Source organism: Lonchura striata, chromosome 4, assembly GCF_046129695.1.
Source record: "Lonchura striata isolate bLonStr1 chromosome 4, bLonStr1.mat, whole genome shotgun sequence".
In the NCBI taxonomy this organism is placed as follows: domain Eukaryota; kingdom Metazoa; phylum Chordata; class Aves; order Passeriformes; family Estrildidae; genus Lonchura; species Lonchura striata.
Window position 1 is genome coordinate 74,211,511 of NC_134606.1, and position 22,956 is coordinate 74,234,466.

The window sequence follows — 22,956 nt, forward strand, 5'->3', positions numbered from 1 at the left end:
ACACATATGTATACATATATGCACATACAGACATGTCAAACGTAAGATGAATCTGGATGCATTCTACAGATAATTTATATGCCATAGCAGGCCCTTGTACAAGAAATATGACATTGTTCATATGTTCTATTAGATTGCATCTCCAAGTCATGTGGATTCTTCAATCTTTTGAAGAATTTCATAGTGTTGACAAAATACATTTAGACTGGATAAACTTTCTTTGCCCCTCACCTTCCCCTTCCCTTTCCATTTCCTTTTCCCTTTTCTTTGCCTTTCCCAGAAAGCAAAGCTTTCAATCAAAATATTTTCTTGACCTGTGGGCTCTTCCTAAGTGTTTCACTGCTCAAATCTTGGTCTTTCTTGCTTAAAACATTTGTAACTTGGATGGGAGTTAAAGAGCCCCTCTTGTCCTGGCTCCCAGCACATGGGCCCTGGCATCAGCAGAACTGCAAGGACATAAAACCTGACATCCCTTTCTCAGTACCTTTGTTATGCCTTGTGTGTTTTGTTTTATTTTGTTTTGTTCCTGCTCTATGGACTATATTTGCCTGTCAACTGGTGCTGAAAAAGGAACTGAATTCAGAACATGGCAAATTCCCTGTGTGGCTGTACAGACACAGCAGCACTGCAGCTGCCCATTCTCTCTTCCCATGAAATGTGGTGCCAAAATTTAAGTTTTAGACTTGATAAAGTCCTACATGGAAATCACTTCTTTTTACAAAGGATCTTATCTTTTTACTAAAAAAATGTAATGGTAGAAAGCCCCAAGTGTGGCACCCACTTCAAATGAATGTAGTTCTGTTGGCAATTAAATACATTAAGAATGTATTTAAGTTTAAAAAGATATATGTGTGTGCATATATAGGCATATCTACACATATATAAACTAATTTTCTGGCTCAGAAAACAAGTCACAATGAGCATTAGAGAAACAGCAAAAGAAATTCCTCTAATAAAACAATAGTATAAGGCATCTACATCAAATATAGTGATAATCATGGGAAAAGGAAATATTTTTTCCCTCAAATCCCAAATAAAAGACTGATGTATGTATTTTTCCTAGGGATTTGAAATTCAAGATAGATGTTGATACCTAGCTTTGTGGGTATTCTCTGTTACTGCTCATAGCATTTGTGTACCATAATAAAGCTATATGTCAAGGTGTCATTCACTGAAGTAGTTTAGCAAAATAGATTGTTTAAAGGAATGGTCTGATTTTTTTTGTACTTCAATGGATGTGGGAAATTTCACACTGAATGGAAAGGAAAGTCTAATTGTCAAAGATACTCCTTCTTAGGGCCTCTTTAACCAGCACAAACACTAAACCAAACAAATTTACTCCAATTTCTATATCAGTTTGATTAGTGACAGAAACAGATATTTTAAGAATATTTTTCTGTGATTGTTTGATGGTAACTAAGTCCATGAGGCAACTCAGTATTAAGTTGATGAAGTTGAAAGGACTGATTCAACCATCAATTGTCAGACTGTTCTCTTTTCCATGGTAGCACTTACATAGGCTCAGGGTTTATTTCCCTTTTTATTTCTATAAAAATATATATTCTTTCAGGTGTGTTATTGCTGCTACAGTGCCAACATTTCTTTTGTCTTTCAAGGAAATTAATTTATGAAAAATTAATCTGTTCAATTAAACTTTTTTATGGTAAAAGTGAAATTGAATCTGGCCCACATCAGTAGTCATACAGTGGAAAAAAAATTATTTCCTTCTTTTAATCCTGTCAAAAGGAGGGACCTTGCCTGCTCCCTGGTAGAATTTGGCCCAGTAGCAGATATTTGGGGAGGTGGACTTTAGAGACATTCAGGTACTTGGGCATAACAGACATTCTGTTAATATATACAGTGCAGGGAAACCAGAAACACACTCTGTCCCTTTGCAGCCTCCAGTATTTTATTTTACTCCATGTAACTGAAGAGGTGGCCCTTTACATCCAAAGTCAAATCATCCCAAGCCATCAGGCACTTAGGAACTGCAATGAAGTTTAAGGAGTACCTCTGAGAATTATGTTTTCTCAAGTACTAGGTAGGGATCCTAATCTTGCTGGATAATTTCCAGATCAACTCTTCTTGTACTTGAATGCTGCTTGACCCTCTTGGGAGGAAGATATCAGAACACAACTTAGTTCAGAGGATATATAAACTATAACTTTCAAACCTATGCTTTTAAAACGTTATTGGCTGCAGGTATGAGGCATCCATATGATCTAGGAGCCACCTTTACATTTCATCAGGATTCAGTGATATGCACTTTGGCTGAAATTATAATTCATCAATGCATGTAAATACCTGAGTCAACAGATTCCATCCTTCTCGTGCTCAGATCAACAAAGACTCTGGAGTTTATCTTCATTAGTTGTAAATGAAAGCTGGTGTTAGAGCCATCTTAGGAAAAGCTTCTTTGACATCTCTAAATGAGCCAAGGTGATCCCCAATGAAAAAATAATAACTGTTTAAGATAAAGGTTTGCACAGCTGAAAAAGAAAGCACCCAGGTTTACTTTTCAAACAGGCCTGAGGAAATACATGCTGATGGCTTATATAGCACGTATGGCAGGTTGGATATTACTAAACTGGTTTAAAATCAGAGCAAATGTGTTGTCTAAAGTGATCATAAACCCAAATTAGCAATAAACCCTCTCAAACTTGTCAAAAACACTTAATACATGCTTGTACAATTATCATTTGGTTTCACATCTTTTAGAATTCAAATTTTGAGGGATTTTTATTGTTAATTATTGAATAATTTCTTTATTGAGGAATTAAAAAGATGATATTTGAACTATGTTACAGAAGATATAATAAAAATATATTTCCAAAATCAGTGCTAAAACAACATAGCTGGGCTGAAAGTTGCTGGATTGCTCCTAGCAACAATACTAATCTTTGTAGTGGAGCTTAACTCGCATAGCACTTAATCCTGATAGTAATACAGCAAATCCACTTAGACTCTGAAATTTATTTTACCAATTTCCCTTTTTTAACTATTTGTTGAACTCCTTTAACAATTTCCTTTAACGGAAATTGTCCATATGTCATACTGGGCAAATTTCATTTATTCTGCATTTCCTTTGTAGTTGCATTTTGTGACACAAGTCTACAAAAAAGTCTAAAAGAACAAAACAGGAGACCAATATATTAAAAACATGGATGTCCAAAGGAAAAGCACCCATGAACAACAACTATAAATACCTGAAAACTCTAAAGGCAGGTTATCAAGATACATTTCTAGATTTTTTATTCCTTTTTTTCTCTAAAAATTTTATATGTACATAGATACATAGAAATACAAATACAAATACAAATACAAATATATATATATATATATATATATATATATATATATATATATATATATATATATATAAATATACATTTTATTTCAAGGAAAAGTCCAGACAGCTATATTTTAAAAGCATTTCAGTTAATGCTTAGTTTCAGCCACCACAGTCTTACTATTTATTGGTGTAGTGAATTTATGGAAAACAAATGCCAGCTGCCTCATTACATCATACTGAAGTGTTCCAAGATCTGATGTTTTGGACCCAATAATAGAGGGAAAAATGTGGGTGTACCCATATTTATGCAGCCTGGTGATAGAATGCATTCCAGTAAGTTAAGGTTATTTTGGAAGTCTTGCATATTTATTTCAGTTGACATTCAGTTGAAACAAAAATCATTCTGATAGAGGAAAACTTTATTAAAATGGTTCCAGGAAAGCACAGCCCATGCTTTTGCTATGTTTTATATACACTTTATATCTTTTTGCTGTCCATAAAGATGTTAAACTTTATAGTGAGAAAGGAGTGGAGCTCTTTCTTTTGAACTAATGGGCTTCTAATGAATTTTATGAATGCTAACATGTGCACAATACATTTCATACAGTTGATACATAATGCTCTGCTTCTACAATGGGTCTGTGTAAATTAACTTTGAAGGGTGTACATGCTGGTCTTTCACCCAGTAATTGCATGATGTGAACCCTCACAGCAGCTGATTTCAGGGTTCACCCTGGCTGATTCTTGCTGGTGGAAATTTGCCACAATGATTACATCATCTTCCAACAAACCACGTGTGTATAACAACAGTCAGCAAACAATTACTTAAAACCCTCTAATATAATTTGTAATTTGACATAATAGCCTTTTCTTTCAGGGTTCACATTTCCATGACAAAGCCTGGGGAACTGGGGCATTTCTGCAAACAAGCAGAGGCTCTGGACATCATCAGTGGGGGAGATGGCCTTGTCCCTCTCCTCAGTGCTCCAAGCTTGCACAATCTCTGTACTCCCTGGAATTTAGGATTGAAACTGTGACACTCATCATTTTGGAAAACTTTAAAATGCTCCCATTTATTTCTTTTTAGCCCTGAGCAAATCCAATGCCCATCTTATGTTTTCTCTAACGAGAAAACAAGCAAGGGGCTGGAGGAAAATAAGCCTCTAGTCATGATTTATGGAAACAATAACACTACCTTGAGTTTTAAAAACATCTGAAAGCAAATGTCATGCCCCTGCCTCCCCTCCAGCTCTCTGTGATGTTTTCCATTCTCCTGTGTTACAAAGACTAGGAAAGGCTGAGTCTTAGGAAAGATGTGTTGTGGTAAAAGTATTTCTGCTTTAATCTAATATTCTCCAGCAGGGTCACAAGTCATTAGTTATGCAACATTTGAAAACTACAGAATTATTGCAGATTCAGGCCTTGAAGCCCTTCTGTTTTCGTTGTTCATAGAGAGAAATCCTTGACATATATACAGGAGATAGATTGGTTTAAATTCTCTCCCTCTTCCTCCTTCCCCTCCTTGCTGCTTTTAGACAAGTGATTTATTTGAAAAATGTGTGACTTTTCTGATCATCCATTTATGGGGTAGGGGTTTTTTGTAGCAATAAAAAGATTTAAGGCCAGCAAGGAGGAATTATGCAGCTTCTATTGTAAGGAAATGTAAAATAATTGCAGTTTTATGTGGGGTGAGGACACTTAGAGGAATGTGAAGTCTTTATCTGCAGATATGAGTTAACATTTTGTTTAGACTGTGGCTGACAGAGGAAGATGTGGATAAACAGAAGGTCTGTAAGGAGGAAAAATTTTACTTTTTAGTCTTGTTTCCAAATTAACTCAAAGGTGGGAAATGTGCTTTTTCTGCATATCTTTACAAAAAAAAAAAAAAAAAATTGTTTTTCAGATCTTAGCAAGTGGTTGGGAATAGAGAAGGGCAATGGTGATGTTATTACACACAATGCTACTGAATCACAGAAAAAGGTTATAGGCTACTTACAGAAAGCATACATTAGCACAGATCTCTAGAATGTGGTTTTCAGGAATGAAGTAAGAGAAGGGAAAAGAGAAACTATTATGACTATTGAAAGTGTATCACCAGTGCTGTCTGCAAGGCTGTTGATTTTAGGCTGTTTGCAGCTATTATCTCAATTTGCTCTTCCTTCCCTGAGTGTTCCCCTGTGCGATTTGTTTTCACAGCCCCCTGCCCAGACTCAGAGGCAGAGGAACCCATAGGTTCAAATGAATGATAATGAGCATTGTCACAGAGGCAAGAAAATTGAGTCCTTGCTCTGGCTGCCTGGCCAAGAGCTGCAGGAGCTAATTGTGTCAATGGTAATGAGACCAAGCAGGCAGCAGATGCTCACGTGCCTTTACAATCCAAATCCCACCAACAAATTCCTCCCACAGAAACTTTGAGGGATGTCTTGGCACCCTGGAGATGGCGATAGACCCAGTCTCAGCCACATGCCACCTGCTAGAGCCATTGTTAAAAAAAAAAGAAGGAGGGAAAAAAGTGCCTATTATGATAACAAAGTTGTTTGCTGTCTCTTACAATGACTTTATGGCACTAGTTTTACCACACTGCAGCTATTGAACAAATTAAAAGAAAAAGGAATATCTGATTCTTCATAGAGAAATATTTTCATTGAGCACTGTTAATCACTTACTTGGGAAGCCAGATGTTCAGTATATGTTAAATATTCTGCTGAAAAAACGTGCTTGCCTTTTTCCCATTACAGCTCCCACTGTGTCTGCTTCCTCCAGCAGATTTAAATTTTCACGTGTTTTCCCATTACACTGGAGTAAGGAGCATGTTTTCCTCTTTCTTTGTTCCCAGAAAAGTCAAGAATAAAAAAATGCAGATACCCATGTGGAGTACTGTATAAATATTTACTGTAAAATCAAATCGACAACATATTTGTTCCTTATTCCCAAAGCAAACTGGGTGGTGGATTGTGCCTGGGGTTTTGGAGAGAGAAAGGCAATTATGGGTTCCTTAAAGACAATAGTTTTTAATGCAAGCTTGCTAAATAATTTTTAATGTAAGCTCTGCTAAACCAGCAGAGAGAGGTTTAGATCCTTCCAGGAAATATTTGCCCAATAGCAGCTGTTTCTGGGGAAATCTGCTGAAATGTCCTTTTTTGCCACACCACTTTGTGTCCAGCTTTGCAGTCCTGTGGGGCTCACGCTCTTCAAGGCATTTTTAACTGACTCTGATGCTGCTCAAAACCTTTCTGGGCATTGGGCTGGTTCCCTGTCAGCCTCAACATCAAAATCTTAAAACCATTAAGGTTGGAAAGAACCTATAAGGCCATCGAGTCCAACCATCAACATAAAGCTGGCAGATCCACCAGCACCATTTCTCCAAAGAAGGCAAAAGCATCTTAAAAACTCTGGAGCTACTTCTGGCTGCACCATGGCTGAACAGGGTTGAACTCTGGCTATGTTGAATATGATTGACTCGGTATCCTTGGAACATTTTAGTCACTAGCAGCTGCTGGAAGTAGGTACATGTGTGGATCTGGATCATTTGGCTTAGGCTGTAAGTGGAAGATTGAACATGTGCTTTTTTCTGGTAAAAAGACACTTGAAACACCAATTATGCTCCTTTTTTAAACTCCTCGGGGTAAATGAAGATGTTACAACTCTATAAAAGCTTGGGTTGAGCCAGCAATTTAACAGACCAGGTATTGCAGCCCTGACTAGATTCACATCTACACCAAACTTCAAACCTTTTATTCCACAGAAACCCCACTCCTGCCAAGAAAAGTATCCCAAATGCAGCTGCTTCTTCTGCTCTTTAGAGAGTAGCCTTGGAAGTATCATCACATCCTAGACAGTGTGTTGCAGGGTACAACACATTTGTCAGAACAGAGTTAGCAGCAGTTTCAGACACAGAAAGCCTTTCATAAATTTATTCATATAAAGTATTTCAAATTCCAGTGCATGTGGTGCATGAGTTTGCTAACATTTGGAATAAAACCAGATGTTGGAAATCCAATGCTACACCACCCTGTAGGACTGATTATACCTCAGGCTGAGAGCACAGCTGCTGCTGGTGTTTTCCCTGTGGGGAAAAAAGAGCTCTGGGCTTTCTGCCTGGTGAAAGAACCCCTTCGTTCCTTGCTTGGCATGAACCAAAGGTTATGGCCACTGCTCTCCAAAGCCTTTGGCTCTCTGCATTTTATGTATTTCAGTCGAAGGGATAATAAGGCAGAGAAACAATGCCTTAGGAAATGGGCAGTTATATCTGCTGCACACAACAGGACCTACAGCTTGGCTTGGGTGGCTTGGGAAGGAAGTGGAACAGGGACACACAAAATGATGTTTGTTGGCTTGGGTGCTTGGGTGCAGAAATGTGTTACAGTCCTGACTGGTGCCTTTTCTCCCAAACATCCAGAATGCTCAAACCCTCTTTTGGCTCTAGCATATGTATTTCTCTTTAAAATGCACTTTTGGGTAAACAGCTATCAATTAAAGACATTTTACTTCATACTTTACAAGACAATAACTAAACAAAATGACAAATGCATTAAAATGATCAAACAATGGAATTTCCATTGTATACTGTGCCATGTTAACTAATCCTAAAAGTAATTCAAAAGCATCTGCTGTTATATTGCAGGCATTTGTTTGCAATAGGGATTTAGTAAACTGTAAGATTTATGCATATTTCTCTCTTTTCACTTGGTAAATCTTTGAGAGATAAAAACTTTATTGGTGCAGAAAGTGACTGAATATCTAGGTACTTACCATGCATGGAATATATATGAGTTTAACTCACAATTTATATACACAATGCTGCATTGCAAAACTGCCTTGGAAATTTACTCATGTAGCAGAAAACATGATCCCCTGCCCTTTGCTATGATGATTGATGATAATGTAAAACCTAATTTTAAACTCACATTTCAAAAACTTTCTCTCTCATCAGCAGGTGTATAGAATTTGGTGGTTTGATGCATTTTAATGACCCATCACATCTTTTTTTAACAAGTAAAAAAAGTGAAAATTATAGGTCAGGGCTCTGAACTAATTTTCTCTGTTTACTGCTTCTTCTGAGTCTTGGATTTTGCTCCAGGGCTTTGAGTGTTTGGCTGTTTGTTGGGGCAGGAAAATGCATTTTCCTGGTACAGCTATTACCTTTACCTGAAGTCTTCTGGATGTCTGTGAGGTAACAGAGTGGCGTTTGAGACAGCTTGTGGAGGGCACTTCACAGTAGGGGCAGTATTCTAAGTGGGAACAGATACTGTTAAAACAGATTATCTTCAGTGGGAAGTACTGTGAGGCTTAGGTATACATGTATATTCAAGATATAGATTTTGTGGAGGTCAGAATTGATAACATTAGGTGGAGTTTTCGCTTTTCTGATTTTTCTGCCAGAATTCCTTATCCAATTTTTGACTGCCTTTTCATGTGAACTAGGTAGCACATCTGAGACACATGGTTTAATATTCCACAGATCAAAAACATGTGCTCTGCCTGACATATTTGGTCTTGACTAAGAAGACTGTGATCCAGAGGCCACATTTTTGATAGTCCAGTGGTCTTTTCTGCCTTTAATATCTCTTAAAGTAAGTCAGCCTTTGATGCCCCTCAGTGCTGAAAAGAACATCAGATATAAAGCGTGACTGATGAGTTAGTAGATTGGACAAATACAGCATTAATTTGTGATAAGTTTTGTTATATGGCTGTCTATGCAGAAAAAAAAAAAAATGGAATTAAATGCCAGTTTCCTTCCACCCAGCCCAAAGAACAGCATTACATTTACCTTTGATCAGCTTTTTGGGCTGAAGAGTGAGTATAAAATGGCAACACTCATTTGCCTACAAGAATACCCCTCACTCAGTCTGGACTCAGGCTGCAACAGATGGAAAGAATAGTTTTACTTTGGGAAACAGGTTTGTTGAAGAGGGATGGAGGGAGAGAGAGGGAGAGAGGAAGAAAGAAGCAAAGGGAGAGAAGCAAGAGGGAGAGAGGAAGCTCCTCATGTTTGTCGTTCATTGTGATGGAAATGTCTTTTAAAATACACTACTGACTTAGGAAGACTTGTGTTTCACATTCATTGCACAGGTGTCAAATCAAATTTTATCTTGCAGTGTCTTGTGCACTGGAGCATAGCTCTTGTGGCATTTTGTAACATAATGCAACATAAGGCAATAAATCATACAGAAGTGAATAAATCATACTGAAGTGAATAAAACCTCATTTTTGTGTATGTGTCTTGAGGAAGGGTATGAACCAAATGGCACAGTTTTAATGTGCTTCTATCATTGTTAAGAAAATTTTTTTTCTCCCATCCTTGCTGAGGGACTATTTATCAAAATAGTTCTTCAAAGTAAAAATATTTTTCACCTTATTTTTGCATTTATATTGTGCATTTAGGGGATCATAAACTTTTAGAAGAAAGTATAGGCTTGAGAGCTTAGTGAAACACCTCACAGTAACAAGACAGACTTTAAAGTGTATCGACCATAGAAATAAACCTCCTTTCAGCTAACAGAAATAAACCTCCTTTCAGCTAAGTGAAGAATAATTAATCTGTTGTGCAGCTACGGTTTCTGAAGCAGCACTGCAGGCAAATGAAAGTGCAATTTAGAGTCGGTTTGATTTTCTTTAGTGCATCAGTGAAGAACTGGAGTGCAGCTTTTGGGAAGAAGCTTGTGGTGGCTAAGTCTTTTAGGTGGGAATAACTGAGATTAGTCTCCAGGAGGCCAGCAGCAGTCTGCTCATGTGCCTAAGAGCACTCACAATGCCATGCTCTCTAAGAAGCATCTGCTGCCTGCACGTGGGACTCTCTCTTTTCTTTGTGAGGGAAGTCTGTCATGTCAAAGGTGGACTGGAGTTTAAGACACTTTCAGACAAAACTCTTTCACTGCATGTTGGAGGTAGCAACCTTAGGAGTGCTGTGATTGCTCCTAAGCCCCCTGGGGAAACATCACTTCCAGAAGTGCTATACGCTTAAATATTGCTGCATCTAAGCAAACAGCCTGAAGATATGCTCCTTCTCACTTGCAGCTTATCAAATGAAAAAATAAATAAAGAAAATTGAGACTTCTTCCATACTTTAGTTCGGAATTCAGGACTTTCTCCCTACTGTAGCTCAGAATTCATGTGCCAATGACATTTTATCCTAATAAGTTCTAGTGGTCTGTTGCAAGACAGTGTGGACTTAAGTGATAATATGGCATGTAATATGACTGATAAAGTTGTAAAATAAAAAATAAATTTAAAAAGGGAAAAAAATAAAGAAATGAGGTGCTGTAATTCCTATTGGTAGGTATCCTGATCTCTATTATTTTACAGAGTGTGTCTCTGAGAAACACTAATGTGACAAAGTGGAATTACTACTTGGAAAGTGATAGAAATTGCATAAAGCAAGCCCTGCATATCTAGGTCTACTAAACAGTTCCTTGGAAGAACATGTAATCATTTAAAAGTATACATAATAGTTATAAAGCCATGGAATTATTTTTACTATGAATTATTCATCTCCTGTACTCATCATGTAAAGGGGTGGTGACTTCTTTTATCAACAAAATACTTTTTATTGACACTAAGAGCAGCATTTAATTAAACCTCTTTCCCCAATTATCGTCAGAAAAGAGTTTACACTTGTACTTTGGAAAAATGTTTTAGGAAGATTTATCAAAGCTGCAAAAAAAGGTGGCCACGAACTAATGGAATTATACTATCTTTGAATTCTCTCCACCAGAACTTAGAATGGTCACTAATTCCTTTCTTTGCTCTTTTGGTGTTTGCAAAGGGGTTCACTAAAGCCTGAATTGATATAATTATTGGCTTGGATTGTTAGAGATTTAGGCCAGATGGCTATGGGTTTCTAAAGTCCCAGTTGCTTGTGTTAGCTTTTCTAGTTTGCCTATAGGGTTTTGGGGATCAGCAATTTGAAAGGGCTGCAAACTTGTAAAACAGTATTATTCATGGGGGCAGAATGTTCATCAGCGTGACCCAGTACTAAATACATTCATTATGGGCATTTCTATTCTGCACAATTTGCCACACGGTGCTAGTTTGTGGAAGAAAAAAAAGAGACAATGGCTTATGAAATGCTTTTGAATGCTTAAAAAGAAGGAGAGTTCACACTGAGCCTCCTCTGCTTTCTTTTTCAGCAAAAACCTTCTTAGTGACTTTGGCTGAGCTCTGCTGAGAGCAAGTAAATCGGGCAAATAAGATTTACTCTTTACTTTTTTGAGACATGCCATGAGGGGAACATAAGAGAGGGAGAAGAGCAATAAAAAAGTGATAGTATCCTTAAGGGCAACGCTCATAATCAAATGGACAAAGTTAGCAAAAAAAACACCAAAAAAAACAAAGAGAAACATAGCAAGCCTGTGGATAAAATGGTAAAAGCATATGTAAAAAGGAAGTGGAAGTCATATAAATAGATACATTTGAAGTGAGAAGAATGCATCAGTTTCCATGTCCTGAATGCAGCCTGAAGCTCACACATGGATCTGTGTGCACATTTCTGGTGTGCACAAAATACATATTCGACTCAGACATAAGATTATGTTTTCCTGTGCAAATGTGTGGGAGTGTAAATAGTTTTCTGCGACATCAGAGAGGGAGGAATTTGTTGTTTTCTAAACAATCTGTCTCGTGGCTTTTTTCCCTTCTACTTGGCATGTAGAAGGTGTGCTCAGCACCGACTGTCACGGTGGAGCACGAAGTGCTGTTTCAAACAGGATGAAAAAGATCATGTGAAGGAGCACTGGAACAGCAAATAGAAAAGCGCAGGGACGATGGCACACATGAACACACAGAGGAAAGGGGCTCGGGCAGAGGCAGAGATGCTGCGACAGGCAGCCGGGGAAGGACCAGGGAATGCGAAATGTGGCAGGAAGACTTCGGGAAGAAGGAGGGCAGGTTTGGCGGAGTGGAGGAGCTCTGGCAGGGCTGCGAGCAGGAGCACATACCCTGGGAACACGCAGGTTGGATCAAACAAGCAGCAAGAAGACGCTCTTGGGCGCGGGTAGCGAGGCGGCACCCCCGGCTCTTTTACCAAGCGAACCCACTTAAATAAAGGCTCCCAGCGAGTTAAGCAAGGGCTAACCTAAAGTATGTCAATAAAGGAGCGCGATCGCATTTCTCGCGGCAGGAAGGGGAGGCATTAAAATCACAAAACCTCGCTTGAAATTGCCGTGGAAATTCGGGGGGTGGGGAGGAGAGGCGTTGATTGAAAGTTGCCCATCAGTCACTCGCGCCCCCAGCCCCCATCCTTGGCGGGCGCCGGGCTGCGGGTCCCCTCCCCTCCCTTCCCCTCCCCTTCTCTCCCCTCCCCTCCCCTCGCCTCCCCGGCTGATTGGCTGCACTGGGCTCAGCACAGGCCGGGCAAAAAGCTTTGTCTGGGGACTTGGAGCGAAGTTGCGGAGGAATTTAGGCTGGAGCCGGCGAGGGAGGGCGTTCAGTCCGGCGCGGAGGACGGGAGGACGGGAGGACGGGCTGCGGCTCCATCCCGCCGGCTCCCGGCCGCCCCTGGATGCTGAGGCTGGGAGACGAGCACCGCAGCTGCCCCGGAGCATCTCAGCCTGCAAGAGGAGAGCCGAGTCAAATGAGCAAGCGTGGATTGCTTACAGATTGTATCTGGATGTCCCGGCACGGTGTGTATAAAGAAAAGCCAAAAGTTTTCTGATCTGTAAGTTATTAATACTTGGCTGGCTAGAAAAGGCGTTTTCAAGCTGGAAAGGACCAGATGTGCTTTGGATTTAAAGTGCCGAAGGAAGGGAAAAGAATTGCTTTTTAACTTATTGGGAGAAATTAATTGCAAAAACTTGCAAATGAATCGAATCGACGGTAAAATGCACTTTGTATTCATTTTTGCACTGATCGTAATATCTTGCAATAATGCTGTGCTGGGCAAGAATTTGAAATACAGGATTTATGAGGAGCAGAGGGTTGGATCAGTAATAGCAAGACTATCGGAGGATGTTGCTGATGTTTTATTAAAAATGCCTAACCCTTCCTCAGTTCGGTTTCGAGCCATGCAGAGGGGAAATTCTCCCTTGCTTGTAGTCCGTGAGGATAATGGAGAAATCAGCATAGGAGCTAAAATTGATCGGGAACAACTGTGCCAGAAAAACTTAAACTGCTCCATAGAGTTTGATGTGATCACTCTGCCCACTGAACATCTGCAGCTTTTCCATGTTGAAGTTGAAGTGCTGGATATTAATGACAATTCTCCGCAGTTTTCCAGAGCTCTAATCCCCATTGAGATATCAGAGAGTGCAGCTGTAGGAACTCGGATCCCTTTGGACAGTGCTTTTGATCCAGATGTGGGAGACAACTCCCTTCACACTTACTCCCTTTCTGCGAACGATTTTTTTAGCATTGATGTGAGAACCAGGACTGATGGTGCTAAGTACGCGGAGCTGGTTGTGGTCAGAGAGCTGGATCGCGAGTTGAAGTCCACTTACGAACTCCAACTCACTGCCTCTGACAAAGGGGTGCCTCAGAGATCTGGGTCATCCCTCCTGAAAATCAGCATTTCTGATTCCAATGACAACAGCCCTGTCTTTGAGCAGCAGTCGTATATTATCCAGCTCCTGGAAAACTCTCCTGTTGGGACTTTGCTCATAGACCTCAATGCTACTGATCCAGACGAGGGCGCCAATGGGAAGGTCGTGTACTCCTTTAGCAGTCATGTGTCTGCCAAAATTATGGAAACTTTCAGGATAGACCCCGAAAAAGGTCACCTGACCCTGCTGAAGCAAGTGGACTATGAAGCAACCAAATCCTATGAAATTGATGCTCAGGCTCAGGATATGGGGCCAAATTCTATTCCAGCTCACTGCAAAATCATAATTAAAGTTGTGGATGTGAATGACAACAAGCCAGAAATCAACTTAAATCTGATGTCCACAGAGAGAGAAGAGGTAGCTTGCATCTCTGAGGGGTCACCCCTAGACACCTTTGTTGCCCTGGTCAGAGTGCAAGATAAGGACTCTGGTGTGAACGGGGAGGTCGTTTGTAAGCTCCATGGGCATGGCCACTTTAAACTTCAAAAGACTTATGAAAATAACTATTTAATCTTAACTAATGCCACTCTAGATAGGGAAAAGCGATCTGAATACATCTTGACTGTAATAGCAGAGGACAAGGGAACGCCAAGTCTCTCCACAGTGAAACACTTTACTGTCCAAATCAGTGATGAAAATGACAACTCACCCCGCTTCCAGACAAACAGATATGAAGTTGTTATCTTGGAAAATAACTCTCCTGGAGCATACATCACATCAGTCACAGCCACAGACCCAGATCTAGGTGACAATGGGCAGGTGACATACACTATTTTGGAGAACTCTGTTTTGGGAAGTTCTATAACCACCTATGTGACCATTGACCCCTCCAATGGGGCAATCTATGCCCTGCGAACCTTTGATCACGAAGAAGTGAATCAAATTGCCTTCATTGTCCAAGCTAGGGATGGAGGGAGCCAGCAGCTCATTAGCAACACCACAGTTGTACTCACCATCATTGATGAAAACGACAACGCTCCTGTCATCGTGGGGCCGGCACTACGCAACAGCACGGCAGAAATCTCAATCCCTAAAGATGCTGAAATTGGCTTTCTTGTCACCAGGATAAGGGCTACAGACAGAGACTCTGGTATGAACTCTGAACTCAGCTGCTCCATTGCAGCTGACAAGGAAAACAGCATCTTTGTGATGGATCCCCAAACTTGTGACATCTCTATCAATGTGAGTGTTGAATCAGTTCCAGCAAAACAATGGGAGTTTTTGGTTATAGTCCAGGATAAAGGCAGCCCTCAGCTTAGTACTAAAGCTCTTGTGAAATGTACCGTTTTGGAGCATGTTTATTCATTTTCAAGCACCGAAGCAACTTTGGTAAGCCAGCCCTCCCTGGACATCTCCATGATAACAATTATATCTTTAGGATCTATATGTGCCGTGTTATTGGTTATTATGGTCATCTTTGCTACGAGGTGCAATCGAGAGAAAAAGGACACCAGGTCTTACAACTGCCGTGTGGCCGAATCGACCTACCAGCACCACCCAAAACGTCCCTCCAGGCAGATCCACAAAGGGGACATCACCCTGGTGCCCACGGTTAATGGCACTCTACCCATCAGATCCCACCACAGAGCCTCGCCGTCATCGTCCCCAGCCCTGGAGAGGGGTCAAATGAGCAGCAGGCAGAGCCACCACAGCCACCAGTCGCTGAACAGCCTGGTGACCATCTCCTCGAATCACGTGCCTGAAAATTTCTCCCTGGAGCTCACCCATGCTACACCGGCTGTCGAGGTAAGGTCCAGCCCTTGGTTTTGCACTTCCATTCCTGCAGACACTCATTTGGAGGAGTACACACACCCCTGCTTGCAGTCTGTGGGAGAAAGAGGCAGCCACATCTGTGTGACAGATTTCTCTTCGATGTCACAGCTTTTCAGTTTTACTCCAATATCAACAGATTCCATTGCTCTGAGGAACAGGGTTAAATCTGTTGTTAATAGCATTATTCCTTGGTTCTTCCCTGTAGGGTGAAAACAATGGAGTGGAGCATAGTGCTCTGCCCTGTTCACTCTTTCCTCCTTGCCCTCCCTCTCCCTCCTCTCTGTACAGCTCCGTCTGAGAAAGAGTGCCTGAGTATTCATATTCAGAAACAATCCAGGAAATTCTTTTATTGATGGGGGTGCAGAACTAAAGCATTCTGACACAGTTTGAGTACAGCTGCAGTAACACATAGCTGCAGCCCTATCTCAAACTTTGAGACTCCCTGTCTCAGTTTTTACTGGAAATGCTGGGTCATAGCTTAAATAAATGAGAGCTGTGTCCTGGTAACTCTTTACATGCAAGATGTTTTTTTTTTTGAACTAGGATCCTGGAATATTAATGGCTTGATTCTAATATATTAAACCAAAACAAAACTCCACCTCTGTTTAATTGCTTGTTTTACTTGTTAAGGGATTAATTATTATGAATTCTGAGGCTAATGAACAGCATCAAACTTCCTCATTTTACAGATTCTTCCTGTGTCAGACACTACACTACCAAATAGTCTATTGTACTGCATTAAATATGTGCAGGAATTTGATTTAATTAAATCTTAAAGGGGAAAAAAATAAACCAGAAACAAACCTGAGAAGCAAATTAGTGGTTTTATGGCTAGGAGCTTGAGCTTTAATTTCAAGGAATCAGTCTTTTCACCTTTTCTTTAGCAGGTTTCACAGCTTCTCTCGATGCTTCACCAGGGCCAGTATCAACCAAGGCCAAGTTTTAGAGGAAACAAGTATTCCAGAAGTTACAGGTAAGAATCCAGTTTCTTCTGCTACATATGAGTGTACACGGATCAGAAATATAGGGACACGTATTTTTAAACAAAAAGTGGACTATAGCATACTTGAGGTAATGTAGTTCTCCACAATTCTCTTTGCAGATATGCCCTACAAGACATGGATAAATTCAGCTTGAAAGACAGTGGCCGGGGTGATAGTGAAGCTGGAGACAGTGATTATGATTTGGGGAGAGAGTCTCCAATTGACAGACTTCTTGGGGAAGGATTCAGTGACCTTTTCCTTACAGATGGAAGAATTCCTGCAGGTAAGAGCAGAATGGAAGCTGAGCAGTTTATTTACAGTTCTGCCTGGCTGTTCACCTTGATAAAACTACTACTGAGAAAGCAAAAATTCTTTAGCTTTCAAGTCTTGTGTTTCCTTCCTTTTTTGCTTTGCTTCATGATACATACTGAGTTGAAGCCTTGATGCATCCACTAAAATGAAACCTCAGATGCAACTGCAAATCTACCCAGAGCAATGCCTACTTTTTTTGTTACTCACATCATGAGCTGGCTCCAAATTCCTCCTAAAAGTATGATCTGCTCTAAGTCCTTAGCCTTTAAATGACTGGGTGGATGGTTTTGCAAAGCCAGACAGTTGCAGTTTTTTAAAAATACAGTGACCTATAATTTGGGAGATAGGTTTTCCTCAGTGGATTTGAGCCATAGGACACAAAGTTTTACCATTTAGAAAATGAGTGCGAAAGTGAACTAGGAATAGGGATGGAGAAGAAAGAAAAGTGTTCTCCCCACTGAAAAATGAACTTGAGTAGCAAGGGAAGGTTCTAAATATTTCCCAGATTTTAAATCTTGCAACCTTAATTTCTGGAAGCAAGAGCTTAAGAGGTACAATTCAGGGGCAGAGGGCAGAAATAGAAAAGGGTGAGTGACAGTAGGATAAACACACATAAACATATTCATGTGTATGAAGTATTGCTTTTAGATTTATGCCCAAATAAAAGTCGAATAAAAGGTCATGGGAATTCATGCTTAGTACAGATAGAAGAGTTTTGTAATTACTTTAATAATTATACAGCCTCTGGTTGTACCCTAGATCTTTTTCTTACTTCAGATCATATTTTGTTTTCTCTGTATAACCAGAGGGCCAGATAATTTCAGTAGGGTTCACTGAACCATGTTTATAAATTTAACAAGTTTAGTAAAGTAATTTTATAAATGGAGGCCCTTTGCTCTGGGGGCTGGTGCAGCACATGGCCTTCCTAAAGTGACCCCCATGTATTAACCAGGGTTGCTATGTTAGACAAGACAGAATGCCAAAAGATCAAAGTGTTTTTCTGACACATTGTAACTTTAAAATTTTATGTGCAGATTTTGCTCCTGTTTAGGTCCTGTATTACAAACCCAGCCATTCACCTGCCTCCTCAAAAGCGCTCAAAACCAGAGGCCTTGAAGCGTTACTCTGTTTTCAGAATCTTTTACCTAAATCTGGATTTTTAATATATTTTTATCCTCATCCTCCCGAACTCCCACTACTTACTCCTCTGCCAGCTAGCATGAGGCATGTCTCATTCTCTCATATGCTTTAGCAAGGAGGCAGGGAGGGATCTGCTGGAGCTCTCAGCTGGCTTGGGGAACTTGAAGTGCAATGGTGTTTGCACTGGCACCCAGCCCTGCTGCTGCCAAGGAAGAGTGATCCCTTTACAGTGGGCAACTGGGGGCTGCCAGCAGACAGGAATGGTTGTTGTCCTCTTAGCTGGCTGAAATGCCTATGACCCATTTTCAGCTCTTACAATTCCCTCTCTAAACAGTAAGCCTTAGGATAGGACTTCCAAAAATGCCAGGCTAATTAAATTCAAAGTAAAGGAAACTCCTCTCAGTACAGACAGAACTGGGTTGGGCTATCAAGATTGGTATTTAGTCTCACCCAGATGTCCATTTACTGCTATGTGTGGCCTTAATCCTTCAGATAAGACTGTTGAACCTTTTTGGATGAGACCTGAATTGATCTACAATCCCAATATATGCAAAGGAAAAGAAAACTTCCTGAAGGTTTCCTGTTCTCCATTTTGAAAGGTTTCTGCATTGTCAGTCTAGACACAGGCAAAAATGCTGGGGGAAGGTCCTTTCAGTTTGTCTATTTAAGGTGGAACAAGAAAGTAATGGAGCCAGTCCCTCAAAACTCCACAAATTACATGATTAGAAAGTTCCATAGCTGTCCTTGAAAGACTTTTTTTTTTTTTCTTTTTAAATCTTAACCAGCAAGCTTTAATGTCTGGAAAAAAAAAAAAAAAAGTGAAAAAAAAAAAGTTGTTGTGCATCTGGCCATTTTAAAATTTCTTGCTGATTTAAGGACAGATTGTGTCACCATTCAGTTACTTCAGAATATCTTTTGATCAGGAATGTCAGAATATATTATTTTAAACCAACACCATTCCTGATAACAACAGCTGCAAAACTGTCACTAAGACAAACTTTGCTATTAATGAAATGCCAGACCACTGAAAGTATCTAATGAATTTAAAGGAGTCTTAAAGGAATCTTAATTAGAAGTGTAATCCTCACCTTCTGGGATGAATTGAGAACTGGTCATGGGTCACTTAGATGTCTTTTGACAGTTCTAACTCTTGGGCATTTTCTGTAAAATGTCATACATGGGAGCAAACACTTGCAGGCATTTCAGTCACTTGTATCACAACTTCAGCCACTGATATATTCTAGTTTGCTTTGTTTGCTTGAAACTTCCTGAATCAGCAGTTATTTTGCAATAGATTAAGCAATATCCAGGCTGCAATCTGAGTTTATAATCTTGAAGAAATTCGTACTGTTGGCATGCATGACATGGAGAAAGTTTATACTTATAGGAATGGAAAGGCCATTAGGAAAGCAAACAATATGATAGGCTGTGTATAGTGCAAAAATATAGTTCTGACAATATGAGAGTAGGACTTCATAAATCACTAGTACATCCAAAACTGAAATGCTCTGTTCAGTTCTGCTTACACCTCTACAAAAGATTTTTTGATAAACAGACTGGATCCAGAGCCAGATGGGAAATGTGTTGAGGGAGCAAGGAAAACTTCCAGGGCATGACTGCAAACATTTCTTTTGCAGCCAGTATATGCTGAGAAAGAACAAGAAGCTCTGTTCTGTGTGGGATAACCTAACCATTAAGTGATATGGGCAGGAGTTTCTTATGGTCAAAATATGCCTACTGCAAAGAGCCTGTCATTTCTGAAAGCTGCACCCAGCAGCACCCAGATCTTCTCCAGCATATCTGGCAGGCAGACAGACACACAGCTTGAGGCAAGGCTTTGTGTCCTATGATCAGGTCCCTTTGGGCTGGAAAATTGAGCATGTCTCCCAGCACATCCCTCTCTGCAGATCTGTCAAATTGGGCTTTGCCTGTCTCTGCTTTCAAGAACTATTCCCAGACCTCTTGGATTATTTGCAAAGGACCCTTGCAGTGCCCCTTTGTGGGCCAGTTTGGACCAAGGTAGCACTCAGGGTTGCAGTCATTAGCCCAAACTTATTGCTTCTACCTGACAGATATCAATAAACCAAGAAGCTGGGAGAGCAGCTCGGTTGTCTTGTGCTCTTCATCCCTCACGGCTGACCTGGATTCCCATCTACTGGATTAGAACCCTCCTTATACCAAGGCCTGAGCCAGCATGGGCCACTAACTTGGGCTACAGAGCTGCAAGTGTACCTGAGAGTATAAATCCAGTAGAAACACCCAGAGTCACACAGGCTGGGAATTAGACCCTAGGTATCCCGATAGTGGATTAAAATTTAAGTGATTGAGGTAGAAATTGAGTTAGAAAGGTAATATGGCAGTGGATCACCTTGAGTTCTACATATGCTTCATTGTCAGAACAAAGGAATTGTTTAATGGAAAAGGAGATCCCTCTGCAGGTTATTATTCTTTGCTCTTTGTTTCCCCTGTCCATTTATTCCCACTTGATTGCTCTGATATGCCTCACTAGTTGCATGTGGAAGACTTCTCTTATACTCAAGTGAGTGCTTGGAGGTAGAAATTTCTTCCTTTTATTTTATATTTTTTTAATAAGCCAGAACTGTACAAAGTGCTCGTGTGGCTTCCAGCCACCAGTGCTTGTTTTTCCACCTGGAATTTACATGTTTATCTGAAGCCTTAGTGTCGCTATAGGACACAAGAAAGTACAACACGAGCCACTGCGATGGCAAGGTAAAAAAGAAGAAGGTTTATTTTCTGACTCCAACTTTTATACTTTTCCAAAGGTGACAGTGGATTGGAGAGTGAATGGGCCACCTCTCCAAAGACATTGGACAAATCACTAGTATATCAACTTTTTCTACCCCCACGAAGGAATGTAAAACAATATGTTGTTTATAGAAATTGTGTGGGAAAGTTTTCTAACAGAATGTAAACTCAGAAGGCTTTAGAAAATCTTAAGAATCAGGGCGACAGCCTTAGTTAAGAGATTGCAGTACTCTGTCACATGAGCTGCACTGGTTGTTCTCGTTCTTGGTAATGGAGGTACCAGAGCATGTTCTTGCACACGCAAGGTGCAAGGAGGTATTTGCCACGTTCTTGCACACTCCAGGTGAAACCAGTCACCAGATTTGAACATCTCTGGGGAAGTTCAGTGCTGGTGAGAGGATTCCCTGCGAGTGCAGGTGCTGTGTGCAGCAGAAGGGCATGCTCACTCTCCTGGTGTCTCTCTTGCAGCCATGCGCCTGTGCACGGAGGAGTGCAGGGTCCTGGGCCACTCGGACCAGTGCTGGATGCCACCGCTGCCCTCTCCCTCTTCCGACTACAGGAGCAACATGTTCATCCCTGGGGAGGAGTTCCAGTCCCCCCAGCAGCACCTGCAGCAGCAGCACCACCACGGCCTCGAGGAGGATGCCCAGGCAGCTGACGCCGGTGAGAAAAAGAAGAGCTTCTCAACATTTGGGAAGGACTGCCAGAGCGAGGAGGAATCGGGGGACACCTGCACCTCCTCCCTCCTCTCGGAAATGAGCAGTGTCTTCCAGCGCCTGCTGCCTCCCTCGCTGGACGCCTACGCGGAGTGCAGCGAGACGGATCGCTCCAACTCCTTGGAGCGCAGGAAGGGACATTTGCCAGCCAAGAATGTGAATTATCCCCCGGGGGTGGCAGCCTGGGCAGCCAGCACACATTTCCAGAACCCTGCCAACAACGGGCCCGCTCTGGGGACTCACTCGGGCGCGCAGCCTTCGTCCAAATGGCTGCCAGCCATGGAGGAGATCCCGGAGAATTACGAAGAAGATGATTTTGACAATGTGCTCAACCACCTCAGCGATGGCAAGCACGAACTCATGGATGCCAGCGAGCTGGTGGCAGAAATTAACAAGCTGCTGCAAGATGTCCGGCAGAACTAGTTGTTTCAAAAGCCTATTTTTCCATATTTATGGAAAACTGGAAGGGGAAAAAAAAAAGAAAAAAAAATAGACTGAGGAGAACTGGCATTGCCAACTAGTTGCATTTATCATAAATGTGTCTGTGTATGTTGAATATTAAAATACTGTATTTTCATATGTACACAATGCAAGTGTGATTATCTTTATCTGTATTTTAAAAATACATTTGTACCTTATATTTATGTGTAATTTAACAAATAAAATTTTATTTTTGTACACCCACAGCAAGCATGTTTTCCTAAATGTATATAGGTGGTACCACCCTTGTCAAACTTAGAGCATTCTTGCCACACAGGCATGTTAAAAAAAAAAAAAAAGAAAAAAAGAAGGATCTTGTTTTCCCTTATTATTTCTTTCAAATGTTTCAAATACAAATTGAAAACACTGAAAAAGTTATGCAAATGTTAGTTTCAATAAATGATCCAACACCTTTTTTTGCAATGTTTTATTCTTATAATAAAGAATTGTAACTCCCACGAAACCTAAAATGTCTTTTATTTTGATGCTTTGGGTCTATAGAATAATTTTCTCATTTAAGTAATTGATTATTGCAGGCTGAAGTTTTCCTGTCTTTGGCACATAAGTGTCTTCCCCAGTGAACAAATCATGAATTTTGTGATGGGTCTTCCACTGTGATCTCTGCAAAAAAAAATGTAAATTTTTGTGCTGTTGCTACACTGCAAAGCCAGTTGAAGTCAGCAGTGTATACTTGAATGACAGCAATAAAATCAGCTTTTCTGACCTCAAGCTGAATTCTGAATTTATGTAAATAAAAAAATTGCAATGAATTCCTTTATCTTTGTAAATGACACAAAAATAAAAGCAATGTTGCTTCTTCCAGAAAAACAGCTATATTTTGCCTCTGCACAGCAGATACATTTTTGTATTAGCTATATTCTCTGTTGTAAGTGTGCATGTCTTTTGTTTGCAAAGCAGTACGAAAATGTTTGAACTTCCTAGCAAAAGGCAAGCCAGCA

The 22,956-nt window shown here is 40.6% G+C and overlaps 1 protein-coding gene across 2 annotated transcripts; it reads left to right on the forward strand.

Moving 5' to 3' along the window:
• Positions 1-12,663: 12,663 nt before the first annotated feature.
• Positions 12,664-22,467, forward strand: PCDH18 (protocadherin 18). 2 transcript variants are annotated; one of them, XM_021525915.2, is made up of 4 exons: positions 12,664-15,573; positions 16,485-16,573; positions 16,703-16,866; positions 21,270-22,467. In XM_021525915.2, exons 1-4 carry the CDS (start codon positions 13,090-13,092, stop codon positions 21,938-21,940), a joined length of 3,408 nt encoding a protein of 1,135 aa, XP_021381590.1. In that variant the 5' UTR covers positions 12,664-13,089; the 3' UTR covers positions 21,941-22,467. The 2 variants fall into 2 exon arrangements, with proteins under 2 accessions (XP_021381590.1, XP_021381591.1); XM_021525916.2 differs by having other exon boundaries at positions 16,488-16,573.
• Positions 22,468-22,956: the final 489 nt, after the last annotated feature.

Bases quoted from the DNA above. Each gene is read 5' to 3' on its own strand.
- PCDH18 (XM_021525915.2), top strand. From the start codon at position 13,090: ATGAATCGAATCGACGGTAAAATGCACTTTGTATTCATTTTTGCACTG. The intron at 15,574-16,484 runs GTAAGGTCCAGC...CCTTTTCTTTAG, and splicing joins ATGCTACACCGGCTGTCGAG to CAGGTTTCACAGCTTCTCTC. The intron at 16,574-16,702 runs GTAAGAATCCAG...TTCTCTTTGCAG, and splicing joins AAGTATTCCAGAAGTTACAG to ATATGCCCTACAAGACATGG.